Source organism: Mobula hypostoma, chromosome 17 (assembly GCF_963921235.1).
Source record: "Mobula hypostoma chromosome 17, sMobHyp1.1, whole genome shotgun sequence".
Lineage (NCBI taxonomy): Eukaryota > Metazoa > Chordata > Chondrichthyes > Myliobatiformes > Myliobatidae > Mobula > Mobula hypostoma.
This window is the reverse complement of record NC_086113.1, coordinates 8819508-8833523: the sequence shown is the minus strand read 5'-3', so window position 1 is coordinate 8833523 and position 14016 is coordinate 8819508. Positions and strand designations below refer to the sequence as shown.

General features: G+C 42.6%; 1 protein-coding gene across 1 annotated transcript in view; it reads left to right on the top strand.

Moving 5' to 3' along the window:
• chn2 (chimerin 2) overlaps positions 1 to 14016 on the top strand; it is a 270611-nt gene that overhangs the window by 244524 nt on the left and 12071 nt on the right. The window contains exons 9-11 of the mRNA XM_063069528.1: positions 7207 to 7380; positions 9212 to 9289; positions 12668 to 12805. Of these exons, the coding sequence (XP_062925598.1) occupies positions 7207 to 7380; positions 9212 to 9289; positions 12668 to 12805 (390 nt within the window). The remainder of the gene's footprint in view (positions 1 to 7206; positions 7381 to 9211; positions 9290 to 12667; positions 12806 to 14016) is intronic.

Here is a 14016-nt window from a genome sequence, read left to right as displayed (position 1 = left end):
TATTATCGAATGGATGTCACCATATACAACCCTGAGATTCATTTTCTTGTGGGCATACTCAATCAATAGAATATTAACCGTAACAGAAACAATGAAACACTGCCCAGCTATACTGTTCAACCACAGCGCAGAAGACAGCAAACTGTGCAAATGCAAAAAGGAGAAATAATAATAATAAATAAATATTGCGAACATAAGAAAAACCTGCAGATGCTAGAAATCCAAAGCAACAAACACAAAATGCTGGAGCAACTCAGCAGGTCAGGCAGCATCTATGGAAATGAATAAACAGTCAATGAATAAACCCTTCTTCAAGACTGAGAGAGAATGGGGGAGATGTCCAAATTAAAAGGTTAAATAAATATCGAGTCCTTGAAACTGAGTCCATTATAAAAATCCAGCATATGGTTGATATGAATTTAAACTCCTTTTCATTCCCTGTGTGTTAAAGTTTCAAACCTAGTTTATCAAGGTTTCACACAATTCATAGACGAGGAAAAGTATTTGAATTTCTCATTATTTAATGATTAATTATTTGTGTATCCCTATTTTCATTGATTGCCATCTGTACTTTTCACAAGGACTATTTTATTAGACAGCCTGCAGAACTGCTTTTCATGCCAAGTGAAACTTGCCTGAAATGGAAATTTTATAGTACAAACTAGTGAAACTCAAAAATTGAGGACTGCCTCCAGTTGTTCCTATTAGGAGCCAAAAAAAGTTAATGTTTCTTAGTAATGTGTCATACCTCACTGGTTAGAAACAAAACACGACTTGAATTCCACAATACTTCTCCATTCCCCATGTAAATTTAAAATACTTCACTTTTGTTGCTGACTCATGGAAGTATGAACTGCACAGGAGATCCTTTTTCTTGATCAAAATCAAGTTTATATTAAAATGTAGATCTCAATCCATTGATGTGTTGTAGTCCTGTTTTATGCTTAGTTTAAAAATTCTCTTTAAACTGTGCTGGATTACATTTCACATGTGATCAAGATTTCAGATTGTTTATTGTCATTCTTCATAGAGCCACAGAAGACCATAGCACAGAAACAGGCTTTTGGCCAATCTAGCCCATGGCAAACTATTAATATACTTTAAACTTGATTGTTGCCAAACAATTGATACTAGAACGTACAATCATCACAGCAATATTTGATTCTGCGCTTCCCGCTCCCTGGATTACAAATCGGTAGTAAATATTAAAAATTTAAATGATAAATCATAAATAGAAAATGGAAAAATGGTAAGTAAGGTAGTGCAAAAAAAACGAGATGCAGGTCCGGATATTTGGAGGGTACAGCCCAGATCTGGGTCAGGATCTGTTCAGCAGTCTTATCACAGTTGGAAAGAAGCTGTTCCCAAATCTGGCTGTACGAGTCAAGCTCCTGAGCCTTCTCCCGGAGGGAAGAGGGACGAAAAGTGTGTTGGCTGGGGTGGGTCGTGTCCTTGATTATCCTGGCAGCACTGCTCCGACAGCGTGCGGTGTAAAGTGAGTCCAAGGATGGAAGATTGGTTTGTGTGATGTGCTGCGCTGTGTTCACAATCTTCTGCAGCTTCTTCCAGTCTTGGACAGGACAACTTCCATACCAGGTTGTGATGCACCCTAGAAGAATGCTTTCTACGGTGCATCTATAAAAATTAGTGAGGGTTTTAGGGGACAGGCCAAATTTCTTTAGTTTTCTCAGGAAGTAAAGGCGCTGGTGGGCCTTCTTGGCAGTGGACTCTGCTTGGTTGGACCAAGTCAGGTCATTTGAGATATTGACCCCGAGGAACTAAAGCTTTTGACCTGTTCCACTTGCGCACCACTGATGTAAATTGGGTCGTGCGGTCTGCTACTCCTTCTGAAGTCAACAACCAATTCCTTCGTCTTGCTGACATTGAGGGATAGGTTATTGTCTTCGCACCATGCCACCAGGTTCTTAATTTCCTCTCTGTACTCAAACTCATCATTACCCGAGATACGGCCTACAATTGTTGTGTCATCAGCAAACTTATATATTGAGTTTGATGGAAACTTGGCTACACAATAATGGGTGTACAGTGAGTACCGCAGGGGCTGAGTACACAGCCTTGTGGGGCACCGGTGCTCAGAGTGATTGTAGAGGAGAGCTTGTTCCCTATTTTTACAGCCTGGGTCCTGTCTGTGAGGAAGTTGAAGATCCAGCTGCAGATCTGAGTGCTAAGGCCCAAGTTTCAAGAGCTTAGGAATCAGTTTATTTGGAATGATGGTATTAAAGGCAGAGCTGTAGTCAATGAAAAGGAGCCTTATGTATGCGTCTTTATTTAATATGCATAGTCCCATCAACTTGCACCAGACAATAGCCCTCCTTAACTCTTCCATCCATGTACTTATTCAAATTTCTTTTAAATGTTGAAATTGAACCCAAATTCACCACTTGCAATGGCAGCTTGTTCCACACTCACACCCCACCCTCTGAGTGAAGAAGTTCCCCCTCATATTCCCAGTATGATATTTCAATATAGCTGTAATGGAGAAGGAAATGATTGTTATTCTGGATCTGATGCAGAATTAAAACACTAAGTGTAAAGAACACAATTTAAAAAACGCAATAAGTATAAAAGCAATCCTTTAAAACACTGTACAATAGCTGTTGAGTGTGGCCATATCCACATATAGTACATAAGATTAACTTGTATACATAGACTGTATGTACATAAAGTGAGTATCTGAATGTGAGGTAACTGACAACTGATAAAGTGACGAAGTGACTCTCAGCAAGAGGAAACTTCTACATGGCAGCAGGACATTTAAAAACACAGTGACTGTGTCAGTGTGGGTATGAGGTGTGGAGTGTCAGTGTAAGGTGACAGTGAATGGGGGATGAAGGGGGTGGTGAGGGACTGTGGAGAGGAGTGTGTCAGTGTGGGTATGAGGTGTGGAGTGTCAGTGTACAGTGACAGTGAATGGGTGTGATGTGGGGGTGAGGGACTGTGGAGAGGAGTGTGTCAGTGTGGGTATGAGGTGTGGAGTGTCAGTGTACAGTGACAGTGAATGGGGATGAAGGGGGTGGTGAGAGACTGTGGAGAGGAGTGTGTCAGTGTCGGTATGAGGTGTGGAGTGTCAGTGTACAGTGACAGTGAATGGGGGATGAAGGGGGTGGTGAGGGACTGTGGAGAGGTGTGTGTCAGTGTCGGTATGAGGTGTGGGGTGTCAGTGTGAAGTGACAGTGAATGGGGGTGATGTGGGGGTGAGGGACTGTGGAGAGGAGTGTGTCAGTGTAGGTATGAGGTGTGGAGTGTCAGTGTGAAGTGACAGTGAATGGGGGGTGATGTGGGGGTGAGGGACTGTGGAGAGGAGTGTGTCAGTGTTGGTATGAGGTGTGGAGTGTCAGTGTAAGGTGACAGTGAATGGGGATGAAGGGGGTGGTGAGGGACTGTGGAGAGGAGTGTGTCAGTGTAAAGTGACAGTGAATGGGGGGTAAAGGGGGTGGTGAGGGACTGTGGAGAGGAGTGTGTCAGTGTGGGTGTGAGGTGTGGACTGTCAGTGTGAAGTGACAGTGAATGGGGGGGATGAAGGGGGTGGTGAGGGACTGTGGAGAGGAGTGTGTCAGTGTGGGTATGATGTGTGGAGTGTCAGTGTAAGGTGACAGTGAATGGGGATGAAGGGGGTGGTGAGGGACTGTGGAGAGGAGTGTGTCAGTGTAAAGTGACAGTGAATGGGAGGATGAAGGGGGTGGTGAGGGACTGTGGAGAGGACTGTGTCAGTGTGGGTGTGAGGTGTGGAGTGTCAGTGAATGGGGGATGAAGGGGGTGGTGAGGGACTGTGGAGAGGAGTGTGTCAGTGTGGGTATGAGGTGTGGAGTGTCAGTGTAAAGTGACAGTGAATGGGGGGATGAAGGGGGTGGTGAGGGACTGTGGAGAGGAGTGTGTCAGTGTGGGTATGAGGTGTGGAGTGTCAGTGTAAAGTGACAGTGAATGGGGGGATGAAGGGGGTGGTAAGGGACTGTGGAGAGGAGTGTGTCAGTGTGGGTATGAGGTGTGGAGTGTCAGTGTAAAGTGACAGTGAATGGGGGGATGAAGGGGGTGGTGAGGGACTGTGGAGAGGAGTGTGTCAGTGTGGGTATGAGGTGTGGAGTGTCAGTGTAAAGTGACAGTGAATGGGGGGATGAAGGGGGTGGTGAGGGACTGTGGAGAGGAGTGTGTCAGTGTGGGTATGAGGTGTGGAGTGTCAGTGTACAGTGACAGTGAGTGGGGGGATGAAGGGGGTGGTGAGGGACTGTGGAGAGGAGTGTGTCAGTGTGGGTATGAGGTGTGGAGTGTCAGTGTAAAGTGACAGTGAATGGGGGGATGAAGGGGGTGGTGAGGGACTGTGGAGAGGAGTGTGTCAGTGTGGGTATGAGGTGTGGAGTGTCAGTGTAAAGTGACAGTGAATGGGGGGATGAAGGGGGTGGTGAGGGACTGTGGAGAGGAGTGTGTCAGTGTGGGTATGAGGTGTGGAGTGTCAGTGTACAGTGACAGTGAATGGGGGATGAAGGGGGTGGTGAGGGACTGTGGAGAGGGGTGTGTCAGTGTGGGTATGAGGTGTGGAGTGTCAGTGTAAAGTGACAGTGAATGGGGGGATGAAGGGGGTGGTGGGGGTCTGTGGAGAGGAGTGTGTCAGTGTCGGTATGAGGTGTGGAGTGTCAGTGTACAGTGACAGTGAATGGGGGATGAAGGGGGTGGTGGGGGACTGTGGAGAGGAGTGTGTCAGTGTGGGTATGAGGTGTGGAGTGTCAGTGTAAAGTGACAGTGAATGGGGGGATAAAAGAGCTGAGGAGCTTGGGAGATGAGTGGCTGATGTAGCTGTAGTTGTGGCAGGGGTGGTAGGGTGGTTAGAGGTATTGATCAGCCTGATTGCTTGGAAGGAAGTACCTGTTTTTGAGGCTGGTGGTCCGGGTGTGGACGCTGTGTCGCCTCTTCTCTGATGGGAGTGGAACAAACAGTCCTTAAGCAGGGTGGTGTGGAATCCTTCATGACATTGCTGGCATTTATCTGGCACCATTCTCTGTATGCTGTGTGTCCTCAATGGCGGGTAAGCTGGTGCTGTTTGTCTTTGTGTGTAGTTTTTTCATTGATTCTATTGTATTTCTTTATTCTATTGTGAATGCCTGCAGGAACATGAATCTCAGGGTAGGATATGGTGACATTTACTTTGAGCTTTAGAATGGAAAATAGTTTCCATTTACAGTAGAACTTCGCTATCTGAACTATTTGGTAACTAGGTAATGTTTGCAATATTCCCTTCCCACTCAACAGGGCCTTGGATCTGGTGCTCCCTTTAAAGGTCAAAGTCAAGTTTATTGTCGTAGACACAAGTACATGTATACATAGGTGCAGTCAAAAACTTGATTATAACAACATCACAAACACACAGCATCACATAGACAGCATTCACAAAAAAACATAAATTAAACATATTGTACACTATTTCCATAAGAAGGATCATAATTAGAATTTTAGAAGTCCATTTTAGTTCAAAATGTTCAAAGTGCTCATGGTGTTGCTAAGTGTTAGCAGATGTGCTAATGTTGCCACAACTTGTGCACTCACTTTCAAGGATTCCACAACTTACATTCTCAAACATTATTTATTTAGTTGTTTTTGTTTTTTTTGTATTTGCACAGTTTGTCTTCTTTTGCATATTGGTTGTTTGTTGTGTGTAGCTTTTCTTTAACTCTATTGTATTATTTGTTCTACTGTGAATGCACCGAATTATCGGGCATTCGCTGTATTTCTTTCAGCTTGAAATTTATTTAAAGGTTTAAAGCATTCTATACAAGATTGCTACACTGAGTGAAAACTTTATTAGGTACGCCTGTGCACCTCATAAATGCAAATATCTAAACAGCCAATCATGTGACAGCAACTCAATCCATAAAAGTATGTAGACGTACAGCATGCATTCCTCATATGTCTCTGTCTAAGTGTGCAATGTGCAATCATAGTAATTTATAATAAATAGAACAGTCAATGTAACATAGAAAGACACTCAAATCAGCATGAGTTCATCAGTCTGATGGCCTGGTGGAAGAAGCTGTCCTGAAGCCTGTTGGTCCTGGCATTTATTCTACGGTACCGTTTACCGGATGGTAGCAGCTGGAATAGATTATGGTTGGGGTGACTCGGGTTCCCAATGAACCTACGGGCCCTTTTTACACACCTGTCCTTGTAGATGTCCTGAATCATGGGAAGTTCACAACCACAGATGCGCTGGGCTGTTCGCACCACTCTCTGCAGAATCCTGCGATTAAGGGAGGTACAGTTCCCATACCAGACAGTGATGCAGCCAGTCAGGATGCTCTTAATTGTGCCCCTGTAGAAAGTTCTTAGGATTTGGGGGCCCATAACAAACTTCCTCAACAGTCTGAGGTGAAAGAGGCACTGTTGTGCCTTTTTCTCCACACAGCTGGTATGTACAGGCCATGTGAGATCCTCGGTGATGTGTATGCCAAGGAACTTAAAGCTGTTTACCCTCTCAACCCCAGGTCTATTGATGTCAAAAGGGTTTAGCCCATCTCCATTCCTCCGGTAATCCACAACCAGTTCCTTTGTTTTTGCAACATTGAGGGAGAGGTTGTTTTCTTGACGCCACTGTGTGAGAGAGATGACTTCTTCCTTGTAGGCCACCTCGTTATTGTTTGAGATTAGGCTGGTCAATGTAGTGTTGTCGGCAAATTTAATTAGCAGATTAGAGCTGTTGTTCAGACCAAACATCAGAATGGGGAAGAAATGTGATGTAAGTGACTTTGACCATGGAATGATTGTTGGTGCCAGGTGGGGTAGTTTGAGTATTTCAGAAACAGCTGATCTCCTGGGAATTTCATGCTCAATTGTCTCTAAAGTTTACAGAAAGTGATGTGAAAAACAGAAAAAAAAACATCCAGTGAGCAGCAGTTCAATGGGCAATGATACCTCGTTAATGAGAGAGGTCAGACTGGTGGAAGCTGACAGGAAGGTGACACTAACTCAAATAGGGATGTGTTATAACAGCGGTATACAGAATAGCATCTCCTAATGCACAACATGTTGAACCTAGAACTGGATGGGCTATAGCAGCAGGTGACAACAACCGGTTTCATTCCTGTACCTAATAAAGTGGCCACTGAGTGTATAATATAATGATGTGCTAAGCTGCGAACTTGCTAAGCTTTTCATGGTAAAATTCCCTGCAATTATACCTGTGTTTAATTTTTATTTCAGATTGTGGTTTGAATGTACATAAGCAGTGTTCGAAGTTTGTACCTAATGATTGTCAGCCTGACCTCAAAAGAATCAAGAAGGTGTACAGTTGTGACCTGACAACACTGGTAAAAGCACACAATACGCAGAGGCCTATGGTGGTGGACATGTGCATTCGGGAGATTGAAGCTCGAGGTTTGGACATTTTTTTTACAAAATTGAAAAGTATCATTGAATTTTATGATTGTCTGTTGATATTGCACCCAAAAGGAGTACATCTCCATAACTGATTTGCTTTTGCCAGGGTAATGTCTGTGTCTTCTGCAACTAATGACTTTTCACTGCCCTCTTTCAGCCAAACTCTTGTGTGCTTTCTCACGCCCTCTTGTTCCCCTCCCTCTCCGTCCCACTCTCCCCCCTTTTTCCCTTCCCTCCTTTCTCTGTCTCTCTTGCACTCTCTCTCGCTCTTGCACTGAAAACAGAAATAGTGAGTTTATACTCCAGCTATATAAAACCTTGGTCAGATCTTAGCTGGTTGACTGTGTGTAGGTTTAATTACTGAAAAAGCAGAAGATAGTACTCAAGAGAGTGTGGAATGGATTCACCAGGATGTCTTCTGGGCCTGTACCTGTTGGAGTTTAGAAGAATGGGGGCGGGGGCGGGGGTGGGGGTGGATCTCATTGAAACCTATCAAATATTAAAAAAAAGGCCTCGATAGAGTGGATGTGGAGAGAATGTTTCCTATAGTAGGGAAGTCTTGGACCAGAGGGCACAGCATCAGAATAAAGGAACATCCATTTCGAACAGAGATGACAAAAATTTTCTTTATCCAGTGGGTGGTGAATCTGTGGAATTCATTGCCACAGACAGTCATTGGGTATATTTAACGTGGAGGTTGCTAGATTCTTGATTAATCAAGGCGTCAAAGATTACGATGAGAAGGCATGAGAATGGGATTGAGAGGGATAGTAAATCAGCCATGATGGAATGGTGGAGTAGACCCAATGGGCTGAATGGACTAATTCTGCTCTTATGTCTTATGGTCTTTGTGTTTATGAATAGAGCTTGAGGATGGTAACTCTGAGTTAGCAGCATGAATTTTCAAACTAATACACAGAATATCGGTAATATGTTGAAAATCATTTGCAAAATACTGTATTTTAATGGAGGAATCTCAGAGTTTTTCTCCTAATACGTACTTCAAGAATAAATGTACCTTGAACTATGTACTGTTATCAGAAAATGTTAAATAAGACAATTGGTTAGAAATTCCTTTGCATTATATTTTAATAGAGGAACAATCTAATGTTATCAGAATACGATAATTAGACAAATGATTAAATAAGCAAAATAATTCCTCTTTTACTGTTTATTCCATCAATATTTTAATCAATTAAAAATAAGAAGGAGGCAGACATGCAACAGATCAGAATTTCTGTCGTTTGGCTGAACATTATTGAACATTTGCTGCTGTTTCTATCGTGGCTGTGATCAGAACTTCATAGATTTTCTGTTGTTCGTGGGTTGCTATTCACACAGGAATGTCATTGCCTTACCAGCATGTTTGCGTACCTGATAACAAGCACAGTCTGTAATGCTTTGTAATCGGTATGTAAAAATGAAAATAACAAATTGATTCTTAAGGGATAGAAAGAGGATCTCTGTAAACCTTCGCGTTCCCCACTAAAGCCAGTAGAAGTAATCTTGTACTTATTGCTAACAGTCTGAAGTTGGATGGAGACTAGCCTCCCCGGCATCAAGGACATCTTCAAAAGGGCGATGACTCTCAAAAAGGCAGCATCCATCATTAAGGACTCCCATTATACAGGACATGCCCTCTTCCTGTTACTACCATCAGGGAGGGGGTACAGCAGCCTGAGGACACACACCACTACTTTATCGTTTCCTGTCAGGGTCCACTCCTGTGCCATGTCACTTTGTGGACACTCAATTAATCTGTAGATATATTATTTCCACCATATAAATTTCCAGTTAGTTAAATAACTATTTTCTGTTTGTTCAACAGGTTTGAAATCCGAGGGGCTTTACAGAGTGTCTGGGTTTAGCGAGCACATAGAAGATGTTAAAATGGCATTTGACCGAGGTGAGTGGAACAACTTATCTATTGCTTTCCCTTACAGTACGAAACAAAACAGGTCTTTCGAATCATTAGCTCTTGCAAATTTTCCCATTGTTATAAAGAATTGTGGGCCAGTTTTGATTTTTTTTTTGCCTACAAAAGGAGGAGAACGATGAATCAATACAGATGTTTATTTGGTTACAATTATGTAGCCATAACAATGCAATTTTGAAGAAGGCACGTAGGCAGCTATATTTCATTAGGAGTTTGAGGAGATTTTGCTATGTCACCGAAGGCTTGCAAATGTCTACAGATGTACTGTGGAGAGCATTCCAACTGGTTGCATCACCGTCTGGTATGGAGGAGCCACTGCACAGGATTGGAAAAAGCTGCAGAGGAATGCAAACTCAGCCAGCGTCATCTTCAAAAGGTGATGCCTCTAAGAGGCAGTATCCATCATTAAGGACCCCCATTACCCAGGACATGCTCCCTTCTTATTACCACCAAGGACGAGGTACATGGGCCTGAAGACACAATGTTTTAGACACAACTTCTTTCCTTCCGCCATCAGCTTTGTGAATGGAAAATGAACCCATGAACACTATCTCACTATTTTTTCACCACTTACTTATTTTAATTTTTATATGCATCTCTTTTTGTAATTTATAGTTTTTATGTATTATACTGTACTGCAGTCATAAAATAATGTTTACATGTCAGCAATATTGATTCTGAATTATGGGACAATTTTTTTCTTTGGCTGCATAAGGAGGGTAAAGATGAATCTATACAGATATTTATGCAGCCATACTATATTACTGTACAAGAGAAAATCTGCCGATGCTGGAGGAACTCAGCAGGCCAGGCAGCATCTTTAGAAAACAGTACAGTCCTGCTGAAGGGTCTTGGCCGGAAATGTTGACTGTACTCTTTTCCATAGAGGCTGCCTGGCCAGAGGAGTTCCTCCATTTTGTGTGTTACCTGTATTCCTGTACATGACTTTGAACATTCCGTAAAAGAAACCGTGGAGTGGTCTGACCTAGATTAAGATGAAACCAGGAATGAGCTGGCATGATTATAAAAGTTCTGGGAATCTAATGATTGAATCTCCAGAGCGGAAGGCCCCGGGTCCTCGGCTTTGCTTGTTGCTCGGCGGCCAGGGCAGGGTCGAAGCGCTCAGCAGAGATGGTGCTCGGTGTTGGAGGGCTGGTCGGAGGCTCGAAGTTTTCGGACGGACTCAGAGTCAGCTGTGGTCGGGTGCTTGCTGGGTGCTGCATCGGCTCATGGCAGGGAGAGTTTCTCCCTTCTACCGTCTGTGTGAGATGATGGGCTATCGGGACTCTGAGACTTTTTTTTACCATGCCCATGGTCTGCTCTTTATCAAATTACAGTATTGCTTTGCACTGTTGTAACTATATGTTATAATTATGTGGTTTTTTTTCAGTTTTAGTCTTGGTCTGTCCTGTGTTTCTGTGATATCATACTGGTGGAACATTGTATCATTTGTTAATGCATGCATTTCTAAATGACAATAAACGAGGACTGAGTGTCCTCATAATCTAATCTAATCTAAGTAGAGAAACAGAGAAGGTTAAATTGGAGCATTAGTTGAATTTAAGTATTCTCAGTGTTTCCCATTGCAGCATCTTTGAAACAGGAGTACACTGCATTCTCGTCATACTATAGACTGAGTCAAGTGCAGATCAAAATCCTTAATGTATCAGGAGCATTTGACGACTTTGGGCCTGTACCTGATGGAGGTTAGAAGAATGAGGGGAATCTGATTGAAACCTATTGAATATTCGAAGGCTTAGTTAGAGTGGACTTTGAGAGGATGTTCCTCTTGTGAGGGAGTCAGGGACCAGAGAGTACAGCCTCAGAGTAGAAGGATGTCCCTTTAGAACAGAGATGAGGAGGAAATTCTTTAGCTAGTCGGTGGTGAACCAATAGAGCTCTTTGCCCCAGACGGTTGCAGAGGACAAGTCAATGAGTATATTTAAGGTGCACGTTGATAATTAATCAAGGTGTCAAAGGTTACGGGGAGAAGGCAGGTGAATGGGATTGAGAGGGATAATAAATCAGCCACGATGGAAAGGCGAAGTAGGTTTGATGGGCCAAGTGGCCTAATTCTGCTCCTATGTCTTACGGTCTTCTGGTCTAAAATTTGCCTACAAAGGTATAATAACTGAGATGCAGTCAGTCTCTTGGAGATTATTGTGAACCAAATGCATGTGGTGAAACACTGAAATTGTATAATTCCTTGTAGATTTTTCCCAGTAAATTGAATGCCTGTAAATTACATGATGAAATTTAAAATTAATACATGTTACAATGATTAAACTTCAAATATCATTTAATTATAGTTAAATTTATTTTCTTAGCCTACAGGCATACAAAATTATGAGCGGAGTTGAATGCAGGCTTTTCCCCCAGGAGAGGCTGCGATCATAGGTTAAGGGTGAAAGGTGAAATATTTAAGATTGTAATATTTCAGCGAGAACTTTAGAGGGTGGAACTAGCTGTCAGTGGAGGTAGTAGATGTGGGTTCAATTGTAATATCTAAGAGAAGTGTGGATGGGCGCCTGAATGGAAGGGATTTTGGAGGAATGTGGTCTGGATGCAGGTTCAAAGTAAACTTATTATCAAATTACATGTATGTCACCATATACTACCCTGAGATTCATTCTCTTGCAGGGATTCACAGTAGAACAAAGAAATATAATCGAATCAATGAAAAACTACACACACACAAATACTGACAAGTAAACCATTTGCGAAAGAAGACAAACTGTGCAAATACAATAAATTTATAATACTGAGAGCGAGTTTTCAACTAGGCAGGAAACCAGGCTGATGGAAACTAGATGGGCTGACGGGACTGTTTCTGCGCTGTTGCATTCTATAGCTTTATACTTCGAATATTTTTGGAATGGAAATTATTGGCTGTTAAATCAACGTAGAACTGAAGGTACAACTGCTCAGAATTGGCCTGGTCCGCCATGATTTGCTCAATCAGCCCAGTTCCTCAGTACTCCCAAGATGTAGAATTAGAATCTCAGTAGTTGCCTTTGTGGTGAGTTTGTTCTTGAATATTAAAGATCTTGTAAATATTCATAACAAATTTCCTACAGATTTAATCATTAGTTGCAATAGTTGTGCAAATAAAATGTTTTTTTCACAGCTCTTTATGTGTTCCTGGGTTCAAATGTGCATCCATTTTTTGGTAAACATTTGCTCCAATCAATCACATATCAGTGAGTGTGCTTCTTGAATATTTATTGGTGCAATCTACAAGGGTAATGTACTCAGACATCCAGCTCTTTCTCTTCATTAAGACAAATTGTGACTTTTGCATAGCCATTCCTTTTTTCACTTTAATGCATTTTAAAATCATTTTTCCAGATGGTGACAAAGCTGACATCTCTGCCACAATGTATGCGGACGTCAATATCATTGCCGGTGCCCTTAAGCTGTACTTCAGGGATCTGCCAATACCGGTCATCACCTATGATTCGTATCAGAAGTTCATTGAATCAGCCAGTAAGTATCCTCTCAATTTTGTGATCTCATCTAACTTCCAGCAGTGAGGAAAACAACAGACTTTGTGAAAAAATGGGGAAAGGAATGAGTGAGATGCTATTTATTCAATTAATGCATGCAGTTTGAATTTCATCAAACTATTTTCAAATAATGTTCTGGATGAATACAAGCATGATGTCCTTGCTCTCTCTCCCACTCAGAATAAAGCAGGCTGATTAGCTAACTCTGCTAACCCATAGCAGATCGATAAGGTTTTGTTCGCAAGTGGACAGTGGAACTGGAATTACAGATGTCTTTTGATAATTAAATGATCATCCTCCATGTTTTAATCCTGATTAGTAAGGTTTGCCGGTCAGTTCAACTGTGACAGGCAGCTGTGGAGGCCAAGTCATGAAGTGTATTTAAGGCAGAGGCTGATAGGTTCTTGATTGGTCAGGGCAGGAAGAGATGTGGGGAGAAGGCAGGAGATTGGGGCTGAGAGGGAAAATGGATCAGCTGTGATGAAATGGCGGAGCAGACTCGATGGGCCAAATGGCCTAATTCTACTCCTAGGTCTTATAGTCTTATGATAGGATTTATGGTTTTGCCTGTTCTCAGAGTAGAACAGAGACACACCAGCAGAGAGCTTAATCACTTCTTTATCAACTAAAGAGTTATAGAGCACTAAGGAGGTCCTTTGGCCCATCCAGTCGGTGGTGAAATATTATTCTGCCCAGTCCCATTGACTTGCACCATAACAATAGCTCTCCATACCCCTCCCATCCACGTACCTATCCAAACTTCTCTTAAATGTAGTAAATTGAAGGCACATCCATCACTTCCAGTGGCAGCTTGTTCCACACCCTGATGGGGACAGGTTCAGCACGCCAGGGCTCGTTGGCGAGAGAGGGAGACAGTGAGAGGTGATTTGGTGATAGTCTACAAGATGTTCAGAGGCATAGATCGTGTGGATAGTCAATGACCTTTTCCCAAGGCGATGTGAGGGGCAAGTTTTTTTTACTCAGTGAGTGGGTGGGTGCCTGGGGTGGTGGCAGAGGCAGATCATTAAGGACTTTGGAAGACATTTAGATAGGCAATTGAGTTTGAGGAAGACTGAAGGATATGGACATTGTGGAGGCGGAAGGGATTATTTAGTTGGCCATTTGATTGCTAATTTAATTGGTTTGGCACAACATTTTGGGCTGAAGGGCCTGTTTCTGTGCTGTTCTGTT